Source organism: Coturnix japonica, chromosome 2 (genome assembly GCF_001577835.2).
Source record: "Coturnix japonica isolate 7356 chromosome 2, Coturnix japonica 2.1, whole genome shotgun sequence".
Lineage (NCBI taxonomy): Eukaryota > Metazoa > Chordata > Aves > Galliformes > Phasianidae > Coturnix > Coturnix japonica.
The window spans coordinates 38359249-38384851 of NC_029517.1; the positions used below are offsets into that span (position 1 = coordinate 38359249).

At 41.6% G+C, this 25603-nt stretch overlaps 1 protein-coding gene and 1 long non-coding RNA gene across 2 annotated transcripts in view; one reads left to right on the top strand and one right to left on the bottom strand.

Moving 5' to 3' along the window:
• ATP2C1 (ATPase secretory pathway Ca2+ transporting 1) overlaps positions 1 to 25603 on the top strand; it is an 85384-nt gene that overhangs the window by 37499 nt on the left and 22282 nt on the right. Inside the window, exons 5-8 of the mRNA XM_015854047.2 lie at positions 21247 to 21357; positions 22084 to 22200; positions 23595 to 23684; positions 25096 to 25131. Of these exons, the coding sequence (XP_015709533.2) occupies positions 21247 to 21357; positions 22084 to 22200; positions 23595 to 23684; positions 25096 to 25131 (354 nt within the window). The remainder of the gene's footprint in view (positions 1 to 21246; positions 21358 to 22083; positions 22201 to 23594; positions 23685 to 25095; positions 25132 to 25603) is intronic.
• Positions 1043 to 3684, bottom strand: LOC116652879. Its single transcript, XR_004306063.1, has 2 exons — positions 3595 to 3684; positions 1043 to 1479 (listed from the first exon to the last, which is right to left on the bottom strand). It is a non-coding gene; the product is annotated as an uncharacterized LOC116652879 (long non-coding RNA).

The window sequence follows — 25603 nt, forward strand, 5'->3', positions numbered from 1 at the left end:
ATCCCTCTATTACTCAATGCCATTTCACTTAACGGTGGTAGTGTTGAAGTTACTCCAGCACCATATTTCCAAGCCCTTTTTCTTGTGCTGCTCAGAAATGAACGTTAATTTTTTATTCCATCTTTGTACTCTTTGTGCTGAAGCTCAGTATCCATCAGCAGTGGGAGAGAAGCACTTCTGAGCAATTACTCCCACCTTGGCCCATCCTATCATGAACCTGTGTACCTGGGTAGAGTACCAGCTCCACACAACCTGGTTAAACTCCAGCATTTCACCAAGTGTACTTTACTCAGTTTATAAGTGCTGCATACCCTGTGCATACAGCTTTTTACTTGTCACCACGCAAAGCTAATTACTTAAGTTGTTTGAGAACACATTTGAATAAAGATTGAGTCTTAGGGGGTTACCTTAAGGCTGGGGGCTTATGCAAGAGCACACAGGTGCACTAGAGGCATGCTACATTAATTGCTTTTATCAGTAACCACTACCAGATGTGACCTCAGACGTTTCAAGATATAAGGGAGTGAAAAAAGCTTCTGGAGACTAGACTTTCATTTACATACATATAGTACTTCTCGAAACTAAAAGGAAATAGAATGTAAGCTGTCCAGCACAACTAAAGCTTATAATGAATTTCTCCCAATATGAAATGCCGTCGATGCTCTCACTTGATAAAACTTTTGGCTCCAAGTCTGAATAAAATTATGCAGTCTGACACATTACACTTAACAGTAATCAAACAAATTATCTCGTTCTTGCCCAGGGCTGAAATCTTGTGAGTAGGTAAACATCTGTTTACTAACAGCCAGCTCCTTACTATTACCTTCACCCCATTTTACCCCACTGATAATCTTGAAAAAGAATTTACAAGTGCTGAGAGACTCGAAATATATGCAGCATTCCTGAACTTCTTGGCACATTAGCCTTGAATCAGTTCAGGCCAAACCACCTCACTGCCACTGATTATTTAACTCTTTACTGTACACTGTTGAATTGTCTTTACTCTCCATCACAGGCATCTTATTATAACGGAACTGACATCTTTCATGAGTAGATGGGGAGTTCCTCTTTCCCCTTTAATCAATTGCAATAATCCATCATGAAGACACGTGAGCTTTACATTACTGGGGAGCAGTTGTTTCCATCCTCTGCTGTACAAGAGCTGTAACGTGACTGTAGCTGCAGCTGATGTTGCAGAGCTGTGCTGCATGTGTCCCATAGCAGATATCCAAGAAGAGGTGCAGCCTGCCTCAGCTAACATTTCCAATAGTAGTAACTTGCTTCACGGCATATTCCAATTACAGAGCACAGTCTCTTTGTATGCATCTCTTGGCTGCCTTTTGCAGGCAAGAGAAAACTAGATCTTCAAAAAATGAGTAGGATCATCTTCAGAAATCTGTAGCCAAAATAGATAGGATAGAAGTGCATCTCCTGAAAGCTCACGCTTTGGCAGTGAAGCTGTTATTGGAGTAGTCAGCTCTGAAAACAGAGTAAAACAGAAACGGTGGAAGAGCCTTAAATGAAGGGAGGGAAAACCTCTGTGAAAGATACACAGTATTTTTAACTATTTTGAAAGAGTGAGGCTGAAGGAAGAGACTGGCAGATGAGCACAGAGCATGTGGGAGAAATGGAATGTATCAAGAAAAATACAGAAAACACAGGTTTGAGAGATAGCAGTAAAGCCTTATTGAGAGAAATGGGATTAATTTAGTCTTTCTGAGAAGGATAGATTAAACCACATTATCTTAGATTCTCTGACTGAAGGTGTATGTTCACTATGGTGTAAATGGATTTAAGGTTGGAGCTTCTATAGTCCTGCCTCTGATGCACTTTGCCTTCCTGCATCAGTTCTGAGAGTTCAGCAGTAACGTGTCCTTTGAGGTTGGCTTGCTTGTGGGCTGGATGGCTCTCTCTGAACCAGGTAATCAACAAAGCCAGCACCAAAGAAGCTCTGAATGTGGGACACCAGCAGGGACATGATTTAAGGATGGGATGAGAGGATTAAATCTGATGATGCTTTAAAAGTCAGTGAAAGCTAATTTAAGAATGCCATAAACCAAATTTCTTTAATTATCATAATTGCACAGTGTCAAGATAAGGCTGAGCTAAGGTAATTTGAAAATGTAACTACCTTTCTTACATCTCAACATGCTCAGATCTATAACATGAAACAAGGATGTATTTCCTCTGAAAGAATGATATACATATGTATATGTATTTTTCCCCATTGTTTTTACATTTCCCCTTTAATGGATCTTGGAGGTCTTTTCCAAACTTGGTGATTCTATGATTCTATATGCAAACACATTTGAAACATTCAAACTTTAGCTGGAGTTGCCATGGATTCTCCCCCGGAGAATTCTATTCAGAGAAAAGATGATTACTTCCAATTAGCTATCAATTGGACAGCACACGTGGAAAGGATGTGGGGAGGAAATATGCAATGCAGGCTTTACAAGTGACAAATGATTTATAGGGTATGAAAATGGGAAGATCTGCTCTCATCCTTTCCCTGTCTGACTCAAGTCATGCAGAGGACTGTAAAAACACTGCTGAGTTTTTGACACATAGATGAAAGAAGACAAATAGTAAGATTAAAATCAAAAGAAAGTCAATTTTAACAAAAAGTAATTTTTCTTCCAGAAAAGCTAATTTATGCTCAGTCTGTTGAGCACAGGTTGAATTATGCCTAAAGCAAAGTAAGCAAATAGGTGTTTTGACAGAAGGTTCACATGTTAATTAACTTAGAAAAATGCTTATCTCGCATTGGAACTTAGAAAGAAACTTTCCGTGAGGTTAACAAAATTTGTAGTAGACCTTATCAACATGACTCAACTCTGACAACACTTCAACAAATGTATCTTAAAAGGGTCTTTTTTAAGAGGATCTTGAGGCTCACTTCAGAGCAGAAAAGTGACGGTCTGAAAAGTGACTTAAAAGAATTGTGTTTAGCAGATCTCCAAACTGTGAAATATGCCATTATAGGGATCTTTACTGTGTTTAAAATACATTTCACTACCTCTGATAGTGCTGTATGTAGCACAGGGGCCTTGATGAGTTGACTGTGATCCTGAAGACTCAAACACTGTGTTAAGCTTGCATATGAACTTCTGCAGGTGGGGGCCTACCCATTGAATGACATTAGAATTCTCCTTTCTTCCCACCCAGATGATGAATGATTCTATCTGGAATGTCACTAATTTATTATGTCTTAATTTTTCCAAGGCTTTCAGAGGCTTTTATTTTCTTCTGAATAAGTAGAAAGGCAGTTGAAACTTTTTGGGTTGCCTGTAGATTCACTCAGCAGGAAAAAAAAGGATGCTTTATTATTATTATTATTATTATTTTTTTTTTTTGGACGACTACACTAAAAAAATCCACCCATATCCTATTTCATTCTATCAAATTTTCATCTCCAGAGGCCGACAGGAACATAAAAAGTCCCTATTTATGCTTCCCGCAGCACTGTCACCCTTTTGGCTGTGCCAGCAGAACCACTACTGATTCATTTAGAGCCGCCTCTGCTTACTGATTTGCTGGGTTATTTTCAACAGGAATCAGTCCTCACATAACCTCACTCTGATTAACACCTACGTTTGTCGTTGAGAGGTAACCTGGTGGCTCCTTGCCCCTGACAGCCGCTTGCAGAAGCAAAGTTCAGACTTTGGCATCAACAGGAGGTAAATGGTGAGGTTTTGGGAGGTAAAAAGAAGAGAAGGGGTGTGCGCATGTGGCAGGATAACAGAACTCTTTTTTTCTTTGTGACGCAGAACACTTAGGAGGAACTTGGTAGCACAGAAACCCCTCAATACCTCAGCAAGGAGAGCACTTGGCTGCCTAAGCTGGCACTGAATGTTCATGAAACTGATTTCATAAATGCAAACCTATTGTCGGCAGGCTCACTTGTTTGTTAGAAAGCATTTTCAGGTCTACAGCCAAGAGAGAGGCGAATGCCGACACTGTCATCACTGAGGTGAGCAGTCTGTTTTTCCCCCAGCCTATCAGTGCTGCGTATCCTTTCAGGTACTGCCTTTACTTTAAAAAGAGATTTCAGTGGTGAGACTAGAGGTTTTCTGGCTTTAAGTATTTTAATATACTCTTCTGTATTTTCATTTGAATTATTTATGTTGTGGGTTGATAGAGACACATTTGCTCATGGGACAATTCACACCAGCATTTTATTGCAGATTTGTTTTTTTCCCCACATGAGATTAAAACAATCTAACGCACATTCCTGCAGTTTGAACATGGCCAACTAGATGGTTACTGTCATCAAAGCTTTATTTAATACTATTTTCAACTCATATCTCTACAATTGCATTGTAACAACAGTGTTTTGGTTTGCTAAATAATGACTTTGCCATCCCCTGAGAGGACACTAAGGCTCTTCTAATTCTCTTGAGCTCACCTTAAGGTCAGGTTTTTCTTTTTATTCAGCAGCAGATGGAGATAAAATACAAGTAGTTTATTAAACAGCCACTGAACTTGGGAGCACAGTATGGTAGAAAAAGTAATACAGCTCCCAAGGATGGATTCAGTCCTATGATAATGCAGAAGTGGCTGCACTCAGGAGTGCATGGTTGGCAGATTTACACTAATATGAAAGAGATTAAGCCCCAGAGATGAAGTTTTTTTCAGTTGCTAATATACCATGTGCTTGCTTTTGATCTATTTCCTAGTTACACCTTTTTCCCCTTCCTTCCCTTCCTTCCCTTCCCTTTCCTTCCCTTTCCCTTCCCTTCCCTTTCCTTCCCTTCCCTTCCCTTCCCTTCCCTTCCCTTCCCTTCCTCCCCTTTCCCCTTCCCTTTTTTAAAGAGATGTAAAAGAAGGATATTTCTTGCTTGTCAGACTTCATCCCAGTTATGTACATCTCAGTCTTCAGTTCTGGATAAGCTCACTAACATCCAATATCTCCCCCCCCTGTTTTTTCCCCAAAGCTTCTCCTAGCACAGTGCTAAGAAGTCCAAACTTGCTGTACATGCCAATGGTCCAAGTGTCACAGGTAGCTAACATGGTTCCTTGCTGGCATCACAAATAAGTCAATGGAAGCAGTGCTTTTGGAGCCATACCTACAGTGACAGTGCTGTAATGGGCTATTTCATGAAGATGTTTGTGTAACATGGCAAATAAATGGGACAGGTCTAAAACTAGGCATTAGACCATTAGGCAATCTCAGCTGACCTGCTTGTTGTCTCCTTGATTTCCCAAAAGCAAGTATCTAGGGCTATAAATCAGCAACTCTTATTCTTATTTACCTATCACTGTATGTAGACAAATTATTTTAGCACCCAAAAATCGAGCTTTAGGGTCCTGAAAAGAGGAAATAAGCCATTTAACTTGACCACGTTTGGCTGAGGGATTTGAGAAGCATGCTGTTATGGTCCAGGAGGTGTAATTAAAACGTTTGAAATTATAATGTTCTGTTAAATGCTCCTCAGGAACTGACAGAGATGGATTTTGGTTTCTTCTGCTGCTTAAGAAAAACAAAGCAGAGGTGACAGGCCGTTAATCATCAGCTGTCAATGGGACTGTGCCTCTCCATCCACGTTGTTGCACTCCTTTAGAAGCAATGTAAAGCCTACAATTAGCATGTCTCCATTCGATTTATGACCTTGAGAGTCTGAATGCATTTTGTTGTTACTAGCGCTGTTACTAGCACCGTGCATCCTACCTTACATTCATTACCCTTAAATATAAATTTACCTGAGTGGGGATCATTTTACACTTTCCCATGCTTTGGTGCGGAGTGTTGGAATTGCGACTTCAAGTAACATTCCTCTGCATGTAAAGTAAATTGAATCAGAATCATGAAATGGTTTGGGTTAGAAGGGATCTTAAAGCCCACCCAGTTCCAACCCCCTGCTGCAGACAGGGCTGCCACCCATTGGATCAGGCTGCTCAGGGCCCCATCCAACCTGGCCTTGAGTGCTCCAGGGATGGGGCACCACAGCTTCTCTGAGCAGCTGTGCCAGGGCCTCACCTCCATCTGAGTAAAGAATTTCTTCTTAACATCTAAACTAATCAGCCATGCTTTTCCGTGTTATTTGGTGACGTGGGCTGGTCCTTGTGTGATTGGCTGCAAAATGCAAGGGCTGACTGTTATAGATTCTCGTGACAAAACCAGACAAAGTCTAGTGTGATACATAAAGGGATAGCTTTATTCAATTAAGCAAGGTGGTAAAGTGAGCAAAACAGAGCTGGGTGCTGAGGGGAGTCTGTACTCCGCCAGGGTGGCAATTTGAACAAAGGATTCTGCATTTATACAGTTCTTATCTCTTGTATATATTCCAGTCATTCTTGCGGCTGCGCAGGTTGTTGCTGGGGTCGTAGATTGTTGCTGGGGATTGGTTTTCCTGCCTCTTGATGGTCAGTAGTCTTTTCCATTATTCTTTGGTTATTTTCTAGCAGCTTATGTGCCCTGGCAATGTGTAGTTTGCAGTGCCTGCAGCTTCTTAGTTCGCAGACACCTGAGAAAGCACCACTGAGTTTCATTTGACTAACAAACTTAACCCTTACCTATCACAATCTCCCTTTTTCTATTTAATCCTGATTTTGTTCATTAAATCGTTTTACTGCTTCTTTAGCCCTTTGGAGGGTAGATTCATCCTCTTCCTTGCTATTGATTTGTTCATATTCTTTTCTTACTAACATTAAATGGGCTGTTTCTAACCGTCCCTTAACAATAGCAATAAGTTTATTGAACAGAAATGGTCCAAAAGTTAGTCCCAGGATTAATAAAATAAGAGGTCCCGCTAAAGTAGACAGCAAGGTAGTCAGCCAGGGAGAACAGTTAAACATTGAAGCAGGAAACAGATGCTCTGCTGGAATTTGGAATAAAAGGGGGATAGTTAAAGGTAGTTTATAGAAACAAGTAAAGGAAACTTAAAGGTAGTTTATAGAAATAAGGAAACTTAAAGGTAACAAGTAAAGGAAACAAGGGGCCTGAGAGAGCAGGGAGGATGCAGATAAGGAGTGAGACCTCACGGATTACCAGAAGAGGAGTTGCATTTCTCCTGATAGGAACAAGAGGGGGTCTGCATGCTAAAGAACTATTGAATATGTATCAAAATTCCGAGAACTATTCAATACCAGCTTTGTTGCATCTCTCCTTTCTCCGTTTTTCTAGTCCCTCTCGTATTTTGGTCACTGTTTCTCTTACAACCCCAGTATGGTCAGCTTATACGCAGCACTCCTCTCTTTCTGACCTCCCACCAGCAGCTTGGGCACGACCCCAAGCATCAAGGGCCTCACAGGAAGCCCACAGGGGCCACTTTTCCTCAAAGCAACCTTAGGAACGAGTTTATGGCCGCGGCCGCGGGCTCCCACCACAGGGAACCCGACCGCTTTTGGGCTCCGAGGCGCAGGCGCACGCCGAGGGGCAGGAGCGGCCCTTCCGCCCTTCCGCCCCGCGCCCCGCCTCGTCCGCCGCCCGCGGAAGTGAGCGGAGCGGGGATGCGGCCGCGCTGCCGCCCCGAGTCGCTGAGGTGAGAGGCGCGGCCAGGGGCTGCCGCCCGCTCCCCTCGGCTCCCCCTCAGCGCCATTGGGTGAGCGGGAAGGGCCGGGCCGGCAGAGCGAGCTTGGAGGGGGGATCGCTCCCTTCCTTCTCCTCTCCCTCCCTCCCTCCCTCCGACCGGCGCTGAGGGAGCTGGGTTATTTTTAGCTCCCCGGGCTGCGGGAGGCGCTGGAGGCAGCGGGAGCGGCCACGGTGCGGTGCGGTGCGGTGCGGTGCGGCGGCTGCGCCGTGCTGCCTTGTGTTGTGCTGCTGTGAGCCGCAGCTGCGGGTCCCGGCGTGAGGGGAACTGCGGCCTGCGGGGTCCGGCGGCTTTTATTTATTTATTTACTTATTTATTTGTTTATTTTTACGATTCTTTTCTTTGATTGCCCTTCTCCAGCGCTGGTTTCTCTTGCAGATGTTGCTGCAGGTGGGGGCAGAGGGATCGGTGTGATTACCGGGGATCTCGGGGCGGCTTTCTCAACAGCTCTCAGCAGCTCCGGCGCCGCTGTTGCTAAAGACTTTTGTAACTCTCGACTCACGTACGATTTCGATGGAAGATGAAGGTAAAAGCTCTTCCCGGAGCCGAGAGGATCTCTGTGCTGGGAGCATGCCTTGTTTCACCTCCGTAGGGGCCTTAGATGCCGGGATGTCGCTGAAATTGGTTTTTAATGCTTAATGCACTGCCATTTGGATGAGCTGCTGTAAAGCTGTAATCTCTATGCGATGCGGGAAGTTGCTCCTTTGGACTGCTCTGATACACGTTCTCCTCATCTGGGCCGGGAGTGGGGTAGTCTGGGGAGTTATTATTTCATATTTTCCATGCTGGCTTTTCCATGTGTGCTCTGGGAACCTTGAAAGCCTGTTTGCCATTGGTGATGTTGGCTGTGTGCTTTGCTGCTTTCCTTCTGAGTTGACTGGGGATGTTATGGGTGTCAGCAAGAGGTTCTTGAAGCCAGGTTGGATGGAGCCCTGGGGAGCCTGGTCCAGTGGTGGCAACCCTGCCTGTGTCAGGGGGTTGGGGCTTGGTGATCTGTAAGGTCCCAAGACATGCCATGATTCTATGAAATAGCGGTCCCCTTATCCTGATCTCTTTTGTTATTATTCTTTGGAGATACTGGATGGAATTTTTTGGTGACTGCTCTGTTTCATTTGTTGTGGCTGGATGTGAACCTGAGGAGCTCAGAGCAGAGAGATGCTTCCTTAAGGGTCTGACTAAGTAGCCTAGATTGACCTTCTTGGGGTAGACTGGGTTTCTGTGCTTGGATATTGTTGTTTCCAGTGACTGTGTTGTAAAGTCCAACCTATGTTAAAAACACCATGGGTTGTTCTAGCCTTGCATCTCAGAACATTTTTCTGACTTGAGAAATGCTAGGATTCTATCAATGCTATTGATCACGCCTTCTGAGTGAGTATTTGTCATAAAGAACACAACACTTGTCAGATAGAAGTTTTGATGGCTGTGTTTGTAGGGGGGGACATCTCTAGAAGCTTTTGGCTTTGGGTGCCCACTTAGCTGACAGGAGCAGTGTCAGTGCCTTTGTATTAAATCTGCTGCATTGTAAATAAGGTTTTTGAATGACTGGCTCTCAGGGCAGGGGGAGAACAATGAATGTGATGCCATTGAAAAGAAGTACATATAGGGAAAAAGTATCTGATGTTTGTGTCTCTAAACTGAAAGAGCAGGAAGGCTTCTAATGCCTTTTAGTTCTATTAGCAAGTAAATATGACATTGCAGATAATCAAGTTTTGTGTGGTCCAGTGTGGTCTGTTCTAATTCTAATGCTAGCAGCTTTACTTTGGATTGTATCAGCACTGCTGGTAAAATCCTTAATGTATTTTCTCCAGGTGTGAGTTTGAACTGTATAATTTATTTATTTATGATTTATTTTTTTCCCCTATATTTGGAGCAATATTCAAGGACAGAATTGCTAATGCCATTTGGAAAACTGATGTTTTCATCTCATAATCCATTTTTCATAAGCAGGATGCCACAGTCACTGTAAGCTAATGCTTGGTCCCAAGACTTTGTGGTTTCTGTCTCTTGTATTGGGATGAATTAGCTAATTAAACTTCCTCCAGACTTCATGTATCTCGCAGTAATGGGGAAGTGAATTTCCCATCATAGGAAGGTTTTTGCTCTTTTTTTTTTTCCCAGTGAGTCTCTGTGACTTAGAGGAACGAAGGTTGTGTTTTTGTTTGGAGTTTTGTGGCTTCAGAATTGGAGCCCTTCCATAACTTGTGGCCAAGCGAGAGGACTTGCAGCTGCTTAGAGGAAACAGCTCTGAGTGCAGAGTGATACCGGTTGTGAAGTGATGGTGCTGTTTTGTTACTGAGGCCTTTTGTCGCATTCATTTCCAGCTCACTCTGTGCCTATTGGAAGAGGTCAGAACTGCGTTTTCCCACCTGTAGATGTCCCTGAAGTCACTCATTGGCACAAGCACGGGTTTATTGGACATAATAAAAACGTTGCATGGTGGTTTCGAAACCTGTAGTCTTCATTGTTTTAAGGCTTACTTCGCTTTTAGCCGATTGACACAGACCACTGCTTCAATCTATACTCTGTCAATGGCAGTTTTTGGCTTGTTTTGATAACTGGGTGAATACTGGGGTGAGTCAGTTTCTTTCACTGAAGAAGGTGCTTCAGTTTGTCACACACTGTTTAGCCAACATGTTTTTTATTGCTTTTAACCCGTGCTTGGAGTACAGCTGCCCTTCCTAATGAGTTTTGTGCATATTCCTTATGTAGTTTATGTTGGAAAAGTGACCAGTTTCAGATCAGTGGGCAGCTTTGGTTTATTGGGGGGCAGTGTGGTCACATTGTGGACCAGCTGCCCATGGACTCTTCCCATGTGCGGAAGAACTTCTTTACAGTCAGGGTGACGGAGCACTGGAACAGGCTGCCCAGGCAGGTGGTGGAGTCTCCTTCTCTATGGAGATATTTAAGACCCGCCTGGACGCCTACCTGTGTGATGTGGTGTAGGGAGCCTGCTTTGGCAGGGGGGTTGGACTCGATGATCTCTACAGGTCCCTTCCAACCCCTACAATTCTGTGATTCTGTGACTCTATGGCTCTAAGGGCTGGTGAAAGAGTGGAGACCATGAAGGATGCTTGGAGCAGCAGGGACTGGAAAACAACCCACGCTGTTCCGGAGTGGCATTGTCAATTATACTTGAACATAATATCCAAAATAATGAGAATGAGTTTTGTGATGGAAAACGTTCCCGATTCTGAAATGGAGCAGGACTTATCACAGCAGTTCACATGTCTTTTGGTATTACTTGTTTAATAAATCATCCGCGTAGGTGAAACAAGAATTTTTGTATTCATTGATTGCAGTTTGTTTCAATCTGTGGCTCGCCATGAGGAAATTGGAATGCAGTACTTTACATCGACGTTGGCATAAATGACATCTGTTCCATTTAACTTGGAGGACAAAGTGAGGGAAGGGGTTGTGTTTTTGTTTTTTTCAAACCATGGTATTCGAAGTCTTCACAACTCTGGTAGATAATTTCCTACCTGTTACGAATGCAGTTATCATAGCATTGCCAATATAGCACTTGCTTTGCATTAGAAATACAGGCTTCCTTTTTGAATTGCAGTTGTTGTCACCTCTGACTCTGTTGTGTGGTTGGTTGATAGATCATTACATAGTTTTCATCCGTCCCTGTTTTTTTGACGCAGATATACCAGCACTGACCTGTGATAACCTGGAAGTGGTTTAACGTGGGATCTGCTTGAGTTCAGATGCCACAAAATATGTGATTAGTTATTTTGTTGGCTCTGTGGCCCTTTCATATGGGGAATCTGTGGCACTAGCTGTCAGTCACAAATTGCAGTAGTGTAAGTAATTAGGATATCTAATTTAACAGAGAAACGAGTGTTTTCATTTCTTTTTGATGTCCAGTCTGACAAATGAGTGTTGATCTTGGTTCCATAGGCCACTGTGACTGTTGCCTGACCCTTCTTTCCCCTTGCCCCACACTGAATAGCACTCTGCTGAGTTAGGGAGCTGCATGGGCTCATGGAGAGAGTCCAGTTCATGTCAGAAATAACGAGCATATGAATCTCCAGAGGGCATAAAGGGTGAGAGCCCCCCCTGCTTACTGCAAGCGGGATGTTTGATTGACTCTGTTCTTTCTGTAGCTGTACCTCTGTTGTATGAGGCTAAGACTCTCTGTGTGGAATAAGTTATAGATGAGTAGATTTCATTTGTTATGCCTTTGAGTTTGCGAACAAGTTATCGGGTGATAACTAATTGGCGTTTGCACTGGGGTTAGTAACAGCTAGAAAGAAGGACAGAGCTGCCATGCAGAGAAGAGAAGGAGAATAAAATACACTAATCAAGGTGTGAATATGGGCCAAGCATCTGTTTCTAGTTATTTGTTTCGTAAATATCCTAGTCTAAGGAATTTGAAGGGAAAGAGTGGATAATGGGTTGGCAGATGCAGGTTACAGGATCTACAAAGGCTTTTGATATATTTTGTCATAGGTTTTCTGCAGGGTTTTTTTCCCATAGGTGCATAATTCACCTACAGATTTCATAGTTTTCATAGTTTCATAGTTTTGTGCGGGTTGGAAGGAACCTTAGAGATCATCGAGTCCAGCCCCCGGGATTTGAGCCTCTGTGTAGCAGAGCGGCACTTCTACCACTTGCGCCACAGGGGGGATTCGAACTCCGGGCCCCAGTGTTGCAAGGTGGCGTCTTTAACCACTGCGCCACCGGGGCACACAGATCTTGGTTAATTCAAGGCTGCTGCTTTCTTGATACTAATTGTAAGAAACCTTATTGTGAGTATTGGTGCAGTGAGGCATTGACACCAGCTTGATCTTGTATCTTTTAAATGGTAAGTTTGGATTGATTTGGTTTTGATTAGAATATTATTTGGTCACGTTATGAAGTAACTGCATAGCCAGCAGTTAGGTCCTGTTGTTCCATTCATTATTTTAGACAAATCTGAACTACAAATACTAAGCAAATGTGTGTCTTTGAGACTTCAATTAGTTGCAGTTCCATAGCAGCTAAGTCGTACATGCTGTGGGGATGCTGGTAGTACCCCACAGGGTACTAAACTGTTTTGGTGTCTGCTGCTCCAGTGCCATCTTTCATTTTGAGAAGCTCAGCGATGAGAGATGGAGGCAGGCTGTTGGAGGGGAGCCAGATGATCTTATTTCTGAGCTGAAATGTTCTCTTGTAGTAAGTTAGCAACTGTGGCAAGATTAATGACTGGTATTTCTGCCCAAAGTCTTCTGGCCTTGAATTTCTAGAATGCCTCATGTGAGTCAGGATTTAAGCGGAGGCTTGTGCTGTTTGGAGCCAAGTGAGATATGGCAGCTGAGCTCTTGGGCAGTGAGATTTTGAGCTGACCAGGTGCTGTCTTACAGAGGCTTTGGTCTCAGCAGAAGCTGGGTGGCTTTTTAGCTTGGAAAGGCTGTGAGGTGACCTGAGAGCGGCCTTTCAATATCAAGTGGAGCAGCAGGAAAGAAGGGGGCATGCTCTTCAGTAGGGTCTGTAGCCAGTCTTATGGAATCTACAGCATTGCAGTCAGCTTAAGGTGTCGTTATTGTTGTGAAATATCTACGAAGTGTTTTCTGCCTGTGAGAGAGCAGGCAGTTGTCATTCACAAGGCTTGCAAGATAACCCCATGGATATACTGCAACTACAGAAAATTGCCCAATTTTGCTATTCTGCTGCTATCCTCGGTTGAACTAAATGCCCTACTTTCCTTTCTGTTTCTTAAAGAAAAGGTGCAACATCCTGAGGTGCATTTCAGGTGTGGAGATGTATTTCTTGGACAAGCTATTTTTTAATAATGTAGTTCTAGTACTTAAATATTCTTAGTAATTTTTCAGTATTTTTCGTACATAGTTATTGAGCTTTTATAGGGTGAATCACAGAATGGTTTGTGTTGGAAGGGACCTTTAAGTCCACCCAGCCCCAAGATTTCTGCTGTTGGCCCCCCATTTCTGCTGTTGGCCTCAGGAGGGCCTTAAGTGCTGCTGGAATAGCACTGGACTGCAGCACAGCCTTTTTCAGGCTGTAGGGCTGCCTAGCAGGTTGTTCTCATTTGGGTATTTGTATTCCTGCGGTTAATGGGTGGTCTCTGCGCCAGGTTGAATACCACCCTTTTTCTGTAAAGCCCCTTGAAATAACACAATAGCAATGGGCTGAAAGCATGTGACCTCCCAGGACAGAAATCTGCTCTGCGGGGAGAACTCATTAATGCAAATGAGCGTGTCTCTTTCCTTCTAGCTTTTTAAGAGACAGAACTTTCCTGTGTGTGTTTCCTTTGATGTGGAGACTCCTGGTAAAACGTTTAAACTAAAATGCTGTTGAATAGGAACAAATTTCTTTGAATATTAGAATACAGGGCTACTGCAGCTGTTTCCCAGAAGTAAAAAGAAATCATCACGCTTTCGGAATAGATTCCACTCAAATGAAGACAGAGCACAGTAACTTCAAAGCCTTCATAAAGTATTGCCCGTATCCTGAGCAAACACAGCCTGGTAGCAAATAAGCAGCTCATTAGTCTGCAGTTTCCCACCTTTTGGGGGTGGGAAGGGACAGCTCTTTGCAGTGCAAAGGATGCTTCTTGCAGGTTGGTTGTGAATGTTTCTGTGTTGAAGGAGCGTTGGCACTTCACCTGTTGCTCTGAGAAAGCACCACCCTTTCTGGTAAAGGTATTTAAGTTGAGTACTCTATGTACAGGTTCTTGTAGGTATTCCACATGTGGACTCGGAGATTTCACACTTGTAATGAACAGAGGGGGAAAATATTTGATGCTGCCAGTTGATGCACTCAGCAACCATAGTCAGTTGATCTGCTCAACTGATGAAGCTGTTTATCTGAAGCAAAGGCCACACTTGGTCCCCTTTGTGTTACTGATGAAGTCAGCTTGTTTTGCAGCAGCTGTGGTCAGGCACACCCTGAGTTATTCCCTGAGCTTCATGGGCACATCACCCTTGCCCATCTCCTCTGATTCTTCTTCCATTATAGGGGTTTATGGATCAGACAGTAATTGAGCTCCTTTCTTAGCTAAATTTGCAGGTTTCTGGGCCGTTGTTAGAGAAACTGCTAGCAGAGAATACAGGGATTTACTGATCTTCATGATTTAATCAAGTATGAGGTACAACCGGCTCTATCAGTGCCATCTGCATGGATGAAATCTCCTTGAATACAACTTCCAGTTTTTAATCCGTCAATAAAATACAGATCAATTAGTTCAAAAGCCAAGAGTAGGGTGTTAGAAATGAAATGTACTTCATCAAAGTGCACCTGTAGTTTATCTGCATTTAAGCTTGTGAGCTTGGTTTTTACCAATTCTTATGAATTTATTAAATCTGTGTATCACTCTCAGCTATTTCTACCTAGTTCTTACATTAGTAGAACTAGTGAATTCCTCTGGAGACTTAATTCCTGCTAAGATGTGGAGGAATTTCAGAGGAAACTGCATCACAGTCACAACCACATTTTGTGGTGCTTTTCCTAAAGCAGTCTGAGGACTCTTTCTATGTTCCTCTGCATCCAGCCTCCCACTTTGGAGCCCTGCTGTGCATCTGGGATTTGCTTCTGGGCATGCAGCCAGTCTAGGACTTGCTGTAACTATTAAAGGTGCCTACTGCATTTTGTTATTATTTTTTTAGTTTGGGTTTTTGCTGTGTCTTGCCGTCATGTGGCCATTGGACTGGGGTGTCTTTTGAGGTTCTAGGAGCACCTTGTCTACTGGAAAAGCCGAGGAGGCAAAGAGCTGCAGAATCATCCAGTGAAAAAGAGACTATTAATGTCGCTGCTAAAATGTAGATCTCTGGGATCGTAGTCATTGATACCTGTTCAAACTGAGAGTTTGAAGGTGAATAATAAGATTGTCAGAGGTCTGGACGTCCTAATCCTCTGTCTGCTGTGTGCTGATGAATAAGAAGACTGCACGAGTCTTCTGCATAACACACCTGACAAAGAAAAGGGTTATATCCATTCTGGAAGGAGTGCTTTTCCTTGAGCTTCACAACTGTGGAGCCCTTGCCCAGTAGGTGCTGTTCCCAAAGTCTCTGCACCAGCACTTGGACCCCTGTGCTCATTGACAGCTGGTAGCTCTCTGTTCCTGTGAGCTCTCAGCTTGCCAGACAATGTAAAAGAGGTAAGCAGTTGTTATTTAGTTATATTACGTACCCAGATCTCTGCTTAAAACTGCTCTTATTCCTGATGCTCACTCCCACTAGGTATCTTGGATCCTGAATTCTGCTCTTTGTCACAGTACAGATCTGTCATTATCATCCCCAGCACTTGGCTCTGCGTTGCACTTGACAGGAGAAGAACTTGCTTAATAGGATCTGAGTTTTCTAAATCACTTGGTGTATTTTACTTAAGAGCTTGGTCATATAGAATATTCAAGAAAATGGAAGCTTTTGTTTCAGTGAAAGACCTTTATATCACGTTGCTGAAGATTGATGATGGCTCAATGAAGAGGGAAAGGTAAATAAAATAGGGAAGCTGATTCATGAGGCAGGGTGGGCTGGGAGGAATGGTGTTGCGAGCTGAAGAGGTGCTGACTCTTTCTGCAACCTAGTAAGAAAAGCACAAGCATTTGCAAGGCAGATCACTAATTAATAATCGAGAAAGGGTAATACCAAGTTGTAAAAGAATATGTCCTTTCTGATACAGGGCATGCATCTGATATGATACGTCTCTGGTCAGGGCATGGCACAGTACAGGATTTGTCTGCCTTAAGTTCATTTGTACTCTAGAGAGGTTTTGCTCACGGATTCATCAGTCACTGATAGCAAACGGGTCCAGAATGTGAATGTAGCTTTGATGAACCGTGGGCAGCTCACTATTGCTTTATAATAATTGAAAGGGATTCAGTTTTGCAGGGGCTGATGAGCCAGATCCAGGCAGGTTGAAGGAGCTGATCAGATGAATGGAAAGATTCAGGTGATTGGTATGGTTAGCAGGCAGATATTGGAAAGTTGCATGTTGAAGCAATGCTTCCACTCATCTTTTGCATTTCCAGTTGTGGTGCAGTGGTTCCCAAGAGCTGTCTGTATCAACCTGCAGCTTGCCACTGCGACTTCTCATGCAGTTGGATAAGCAGTCCTTGCCAGGAGCAGACCCAAACCCAGCTGTGTTTCTTTCTCTTGCCTTTCTAATTGAACTTTTCAAGGAAGGGGTCCGCATTTCTTTTTAGTTTCTGTAACTTAAATGTCTNCTTGGTTTTGTTTTTCTTTCTCTTTACTGTTCTGAGTAGTTCAGGTTTTATGTGGTCTTTGCATTTTGCACTTGTAGGTCAATTGAGTAACCGCATGTAACATTTGAAGTACTTTGCATTAGCTGATTAACCCAAGTGTTTTGGTCACAAGATTATCTAAAAATAGGTTTTGTTGCGAGAGTGCTCTGAAAAACTTGTAGACCACCCAGTTAATGTAGGTCCTGCCATTTGCATTCTCTGAGCATGCAGAGCTAAAATTTTACTTTTATTTGGTTGAAGTATCTCTATGTCTATGAGTCCTGCTGATTGCTAATGGACTATGGAGTATCCTTGCTAAGCTGCTGCTGCACAGTTATCAGAGGGAGGATGTTGACACTTGGTCTCCAGTGGTGGTAGAAAGAGGGCAGACAGCATCTTGTAATGTATGAGAAGGAAGAATTTCTTTGCTCTACTGTTAGCTGGTCAGAAAAATTACATGTTTTTCTTCAGAAAAAAATAGGAAGGAACTGTCAGCTTCCAGTAATGTAAACCTTCCAGCCAAACTTGCATTAATTTTGATAAACATGCTTTAGTCACAGTTCCGTGGTCATAAGACTGATGTGTGTTTCTTGCCATAGAAATGGTGCTGTGTATGTTGGAATTGGTCCAGGAAAAGTCCCTCCTGAGGCAGCTGCTTATTTTCGTTAGCTGGCATCCTGCTTCTTTGTTCTGTGGTAGGTTGAACTGTGAACGGGGAGTGGAAAGCTGTAATCATTGCTCCAGAAGCTTCAGCTGTGCTGCCCAACTGATACAGCAGCATTAGCTAAGCACCATTTCTTATCTCCTTTATCCTTACAGAATCTTTGCCTGTGGTGAAATATGAAGCATTCTAAGATACCAGCAGATAAATGTTTGAAAAAGAGTTGCATCAAGGATGGAAAGAGATTTTACTGTATGTGGCTTGACTCCTGTGATATAGAACATTGTAGGTTTGGGGGTAGCTTCTGTTGGGTACAATAACAGATGTTGCAGACAGTATTGAGTGCCACCCTGGGAGGCGGAGGAGTCACCGTGCATGGAGGACATCAAGAAAAGGGTAGATGTCACATTGGATAAGATGGTTTAGTGGTATGGTGGTAATAGGTTGGACTGGATAGGTGATCTCTGCGGTCGTTCCAACATCAGTGACTCTTAGGATTATAAGTCTTTTGCTGTGTGGAAGTAATACATAATAAAGGCAATATTTGTTTGTATATGGTTATTATGTACTTGCAGATAGGAAGTGATTTTCTAACTTCTTTCTTTTTGCCTTAAATCTGTCAGCATTAACCTACTTAGTATGCTGGAAGATGGTGATAAAGGGAATGGTTTCTTACTGGCTTAATAATTGGTTGCAAAGTGTCGGACATAAAATTGTTATTTTCTGAACAGTAAGTAGAGCTCTGTCTATACAGAGACTGTAGAACTTCTTGGGAAATTAAGTGAGGGATCCAGTCAGAATTGTCTTATGATATCTAATTTTGCTCTAGAGAAGGAAACTGTCTGTAAAAAGACCTTCTGAGACTTTATTTTTCTAATCCTTTGCTAGATTTATGGCCTAAAGTTTTTACAATGTTTTTACAAAGTGGGAGGTGGTTTGAATGCAATGCATTCAACATCAGTGGGGTTTTTTTGAGTCTGACATGGTAAAAGTTGTCAAAATAGGCTTTGGAGTGGCACAATTTTACCACTAATTTTAGTTGGAAAAGCCTCATTATTGTAATACATGTTTTTAAGGATATTTAACTTTAAAAGATATCCACGAAGAGCTTGTTAATAGTCTTTTTTGAAGTCCTATTGATTATATTAAGGAAGCAGTCAGGTAAGTGCATGCCTTCTTGGAACTGGTCTTTGTACTCTGTAGAATCACAGAGTCATTAGGGTTGGAAAAGACCACTAAGACCATCCATCCAGTCCAACCATCAACCTATCGCCTCCATAACACTAACCACACCCACCATGTTTCTTGGAAGCCTCTTAGCCATGCCTGTTTGTTTATAGGCAGAAAAAAGATTTCTCAGCACTAAAATTTGTAATGGCTGTTGGCTCCCATCTCTTCTTGCTCTTAGTGGGAACGCTTGGTTGCTCAGTTTTAGTTGAGCACGTGGTCATCTTGGTCAAAATCGTGTGTTTATGGGTTTGTTTTGAAATAGTACTTGGGCTTAATTGTTTTCAGCCTTAAATTCTGGAGGTTGGTAACTAGACACCACATCCATGTCATTCCTTTCAACTAAAATCAAATGCTAGTCTTTAAAGGGGAAACTGCAAAGGAAAGAACGTGAGCTGGTAGTTCAGTAGTTTGTTGTATCAAAAAGGGGAGATTGTGGCAAAATTCTGGGTAACTGTTGGGTTTAAGAAAAGAACATGTAGAAGTAAATTGAGTGTAAACTTCTGAAGAATGGGAAGGCATCATCTCCAGTAGCCTTTTCCTGAGGACTGAAGTTTAAATGAAGTACTGGTTTCAGCAGCCTTAACTGTGTGTGTTCCTATTTCAGAACAGGTCACAAGAATATCCCAAGTTGGCAGAGACCCATAAGGATCATAGAGCCCAACTTGGTCTTTGCAGCCTACACACAGGTGCAGTATATACTGAAGATTCTGCAAGGTGGATTTGAATGACACTGTTTCTTTCTATGGACTGAGTCTCACAAGCATCAAGTGCATTGTGGACACTAGTCCGAGCAGTGCTATATCTGAGCAGAGGCTGAATGCCTGCTTGGCAGACTGGGTGACTGTGGTGTTGCATCACTTCCAGTGGTAAAGTCCTGGAGAATATTTGTGTACCAGAGTGTATTATGTAAGGCTGAGAGTCATAATGTCTGCATTCTTCCTAGCTGAAGTACCTGTCATTCTGCTGCTCTAGTCTAAGTTGCTCTAATATAGCTCAGTTCTGCAGAAGGATGCTGTGTTGTGGGAGAAACCTTAGGCTGTGGGACAAGTGTTTGTCCCACTGGTGCAGAATAACGCAACCTGCCTGGTGCAAGTTCTTGTTACCACTTGTGTTTCTGAAAAGTATTGAATTACTGTGTCTTTACATCTCATGAAGACATCCCTTGCTAGGTAAAAAATTCTACTTATGTTTTGTTGGTTTTTTTTTGTCCCTAATGTCAAAAGCAGTTGATGTATACCTGAAGTATTTTGAGAGAACCTCAACAAGTGTTGAGAGAGCAATATGGCACAGAGTACTGTGATTTCCTCTTCCTCCCCCCTGAAACATTTTAACTCAATTTGTCTCAGTTGATACACGTAAGCATTTAGAAATGGTAACTTTCTAGTTAACTTTTGCTAAGGTATCATGTTAATAATGTACAATGTGTGTTCGTTCATCATCACTTTTTAAGAAGGCCTTTGTGAGTGTGTGTACATTGGATTCAATAAGTACCTACTCAGTGCTAAATTTTAGGAGCTCCATGACAATATGGCATGTGGTGCTTTTACCCTCATTCATTCTTCCCTCAGGCACATGGGATGAAGGCTCGGTGTAATCTTACTTAGGTAAGCAGCTGGAAGAACAAAAATGGGGTTGAATTAATCGCAGCTATCATATTTGAGTGTAGAATACTGTCTGTAGTATAGAAAATGAAGGCTGTCATAGCTTTTTAGGGGATAAAAATGCTGTAATCTTCTAACACATTTTCATACAAAGTATTTGTATTACAGCATCTGCAGAGGAAATTCAAAACCTTTATTGTATGAAGGCATTAAATGGCGCATTCAAATTCTATGCAAGTGTAATGGGAAAACATTTTCTGTGGTGTGCATGTTTATGTGGTCGATGTGCTCAGCTTAATGGAGTGGCAGAAGCAAGGTGTACGAGATGTGAGTTAACTGTGTGTGCAGCACCATAGAGTGGGGGTAGGGGAGGGGTGGGACGAGAGCATTGATTGAGCTTCACATCTTGTGTAAGCAAGAATTCTGAAACTCTTCAGTCTCTTTAAATGCAGTACTGAGCTATGCTGTCGATGTTGCTAAAACACTGTTCTTCCCTACAAAAATGTTTTTATTTCTTAAAAAGCAATATATTCTTGTAGCAGCGTTGTCTTGAAGTTCTTGTACTGTAGTCAGTTAAGTTCTGTGACTTCATGTGCATCTGTGCTCTTGTTTGTGTTGTTCTTAATGTTTTTTTTCCCTTCTTTGTCTACAGTATCACACAAATATGCGTGCTTAGGCTGACTTCATCAGTAGGTAGAAAGTAGGGGCACGGAGTGCAATTTAATCTGGAGTTATTACCTTCTGCCCAGTTACTGATGATAGGGAGGTAAAGGAGCATAAATATATGTAACTGTAAGGATCTTTGCTGTGGCTTAATGCTTAATTACAAATACGGTTTTCTCAGTTGCACATCCGGTGTTTTGTTTTGTAATTGCACATGTGATACTGCATGAAAATAAAACAAATCTGCAGATCTTAATTTTTTTTAGTGCAAATGGTTATTGACAATGATTTTTCAGTGGCATTAATACTGCATTGCTCTGGCATGTGTTGTCGAAATATTAGTGCTCCATTTCCTTCAGACTTTGGTTTTGTTTCTAGGTTGCACGTCTTGAACAAATCCCTGATGGTGACAATGAGACAATGATTCCTGTACTGTCCTCAAAAAAAGCAAGTGAATTGCCAGTCGATGAAGTCGCAAGCATTCTGCAAGTGAGTAATTCTGCATCTCTTAAAGCTGTGCTGATGTTACAGAACATTTGGCCTTTCTTAAGGACGGATGTGTGCATTATCAAGCAGTTTGATGTTGTCTGTTTCTAAAAGTGTGTTGATCTTTACATTGTTACATCGAAATGCTCAGGAATACTTGAGATATTCGGGCAGCTTCCATTTTAAGAAGGGGAGTGGGGTTGAGAAAACTACCCATTGACAGGTTAATGAACCAGTGAATTTGGGATCATTTTCTTTATTGATGGTCTTTTTTCATCTTCTGTGTGCTTGACTGCTTGAGGAGTACACCATGGCAGATATTGCCCACAGACAACCCAAGACTTTGAAGCTATTGCTGTCATTTGGCTGAGCACCCAAACTCCTGCCTTAATTCTCAAGAGTCGGAGCTGTGCCCACAGTTTGGATTACTGAAGAGTTTTCTGCAGGGAACATCAACAGTCATTTAGAGATGTGCAACTGCAGATGGTGCTTTAGTTTGGTGAATTTTGGGTTGAATATTTCTGCTGTCAATTATTATATTAAAGCAGTGAGTAGTTAGCTTTTATTGGCATACAGTCGGCAGCACCAGATTTGTCTTTCTGATGGCTAAGCCTGATGGCCAAACGCTTGTAATCTCAGACCCGTTATTTAAGTGTTGAGATTTATTTTGAAGGCTGTCTTAATAGTATAATTGCTGACCGTGTTATTCTTCCTGTATTTTTTTTATAGGCTAATCTTCAGAATGGCTTGAAAAACTGTGAAGTGTGTCATAGACGGGCATTCCATGGATGGAATGAATTTGATATTAGTGAAGATGAACCTCTCTGGAAAAAATATATTTCCCAGGTTGAGATTTTTGTCTTTTCTGCTTTTCTGTTTTAATATTTGGTCAGTTATTTTATGCTCTGTTCTGTAGCTTTCATGTACATGAATGCATTCTGATAAAAGTAGGTAAACTGAAGTTGGGTGAGAAATTATCTTCCATAGCTTGCATCTAATTTACCTATTGAAAAAGCTTTCGTTTGGGTGTAGAAATGAGTGTTTAGATTACATGCTTTGTTCTTGAATGAATGTTCCCATCTAGCAGAAGGCTGCCATCTGTAACTAGCTTAAGGGCTGAAGAAGTACAAGTTCCTTATAGGCAACGGCTTGAGCATGAATTGCACTGAAATCAGACACAAATGTTTATGACTGGTAAATGCTTAAAAGGAACATGAAGTGTGAATAACTATATAGGCAAAGGAAAATTTGAAAAAGCAAAAGCTTTGCCTATGAACTGAAGGTGTGGATGGAGACAGCCTATCCATTTATTATAAATATGAGCCTGTCCAGCATCTCTGAATGGTGTGAAGGTGCACTATTTTGCCAATAGTTTGCTTCCCTTATGCGTCCCTGGCAAAGTTATATAAAGCAGCTTTTCAAACAAGAGTTTTCTAAGGAATTTATGTTAAACATTTTGGTTTGTGTTTCCTGCAACTTGTCTAAGCGGCAGTACACTGAAGTTCTAAAGTAGACCTTCAAGTGATAGGAACTAATGATGGGATTGGTGATAAGAGTGGGAACATCTTTATGTGCTAGCTGTCCTCTGACACCAATGCTTCATTGTCCCATCCATAGCTTCAATTAGATGCATCAGAATGCTTCTAAAGCATATTATCGAAGCTTATTTTAGGTAGTATTTATTAAGATATGTATTTGCTTTGGATGTGCTTGTCATATGTGCTCTTGAATGTCCTCTGCTTCTATTGTAAGATTCACTTCTTTTGTAAGGCTTCTCTTGACAGCGTTAGGAACAAGCTGTCATGCAGACACAAGATCCTTTGTTATTTTAGCCTTAGAAATCTGAAGAAAGCATGTGATCTAAAATGAAAGCTTGTATCTTGGAAAGCAAGAAGTTGTGAATTGGAACTTATGAAATTACCTCGGTAATAATAAATTGCTGGGAACAGGATCTGCCTGTTGTTACCTCAAGAATGTTTTGAATATGTTTCAGGCTTTTTTGTGTGTGTTTAAATGCAGCATAAACAAATAAGGAGATATTTTGACTTTGAAAATATGGATCAAGGAATGTTTTTCTGCTACCATTGAATATGGCCTGTACAAGGACTTTGATATTTAAAACAACCAACCCTCAAATGTGGACTGTACAGAGTCAGTTATTTTTAGATGTGTTTTAAGGTGTAGATGAAATAGTCTTTCTGTATGGAGTACTGCTGAATTACCCTTCTGTTTTGTTTCAGTTTAAAAATCCCCTTATTATGCTTCTCCTGGCATCTGCGGTCATCAGTGTTTTAATGCATCAGTTTGATGATGCTGTCAGTATCACTGTGGTAAGGAACTCAAATGTTATCTTCTGAAAAAGTGCTTCAGAATGGGTGGCCACTTCTACTTTGAACATCACATGAATGCTAATATGGGGTGGTATCTGACTGCAGTTAATTAAGGTGATTTATCTGTTTTTACTTTCGGAGGATACGGGCATCTTGATGCATATAGATACAAACTGTGAGATGCTGATGTGAGGCCAGGGGAGCCAAACTGTGGCAGGTAGCATGAACTGTAGAAGGTGATATTGCCTCCAAAAGAAGCATGTGTAACTCAGGTAGCAATATTCAACAGAAGGAGGGAAAATATTTTTGTATATATATATACACATATATAGTTATTTACTAGTATTCCATTGCTAAGGGTAATGTCAGTGTAAAACAAGGCAGAGAAAGTTGCTGGGTTTACTTGTGATTTAGTTAAGAGTTTTAGAAAGGTCTTTCTCTTTCAAAATTGCCATATTTAGATTTTTAGTAATTACAAAGGGTGTACTTGTAAGATATGATTGTGTCTTCAAAGGTACAGGCCAACCAATAAAGAATGACTGTAACAACTCAATTTGAGTAACAAATTCAATCAGTATAACAAAGCTCAATTAGAGACTGTATTGAGGGAGGAGGTCATGCTTTAAACAAAATTGATCTTTCTCATTATCTAATAGACCTCATTCATTGACTCATTTTCACACTGCATGCGTACAAGCCCCGTGATGTTTATGTTGAAGTGTTGCGTGTGATATGGGGGATTTGATTCCTATTGATGCCTTTCCACTCTTCTTGGGTTATTCCTACAGACAATTTTGTTTTGCCTCTTTGGGATCTTGGCTGTTCAGGGTGTAGTCAGTGAATTGTCTTATTCCTTGGTAGTCTTGGGCAGAGTTCCCAAGTTTCTTCTACTTGTTCTCATAAATGAGATATTTTATGGCTCCAGATCAGCTCCTCAGCTCACTACTTTATTTCTAGTCTTCAGTTTATTCTTAGTCTGTTACCTAGTTACTTGATTTAAACTAGATAGATGCTTTATGACAATTAATAAGGCAGTGAATACTTCAGTCAGACATTATTTTTCTTATTTGTGTTATGGAAATGCCACCACTGCTACCTCTTCCTCACCTTTTAGAAACACAGAAGTTTACTTCCCAGGCACTGGAAATTTTACTTCAAAATCACCATCTAGTTATCAGTCTTATTTTTAGTAGTATCAGCTTACTTAGGCACTTGGATGCCACTCAATAGGCATAGATAGACAATGGCGTTGCTTTTTAAAGCAAGCCTGAGGGTTAGCCAGTCGTTATGAGCATGAGAGTCTGTTTCCAAGCCATATTGCTAATGTGTAGTAGTAAAAATTGCTGGGCAGAAGCAGATATCACTTTTATCGCCATTTGGAATTCTCTTATCTATTTTTCTTTTCTTACAGGCAATACTGATTGTTGTTACGGTTGCCTTTGTTCAGGTAAGACATCTGTTGTACAAATGAGATTATTGCTTTTATGTACACTCTTATATTTAATAAGTAGCTGTCCTGATGCAATGTGCAGCTGCACAGTGCTTGATTAAAGAGCTCTGTGCTTTCATCCAAGTCTGTTGCCTTCTCTGAAGTGCTTGATTTGTCCTGCTTTAACATTTTATGCATCTATATGGGTAATGAAATCAGCAACAAAAGAATGCACGTAAGGAAACATTCAGATTAAACAATGTTGAAGTACTTTAAAATATTAAGTTTCATAGCAATAGTGTTCTAAACATATCACTTTAACTGCAAATTTGTATGGAATTTTACCCCCTGAATCTTGTTTCCTAAATCATTAAAAAAAAAGTTGTTTTCATTCTTTAAATACCCAGCTTTACTTAGCGTGTGCCTAAGGCAAAACAGCTTTCTGTTTGTGCTTTGTATCATTGTTTATTTTCTAATCCATGTGTTGAGT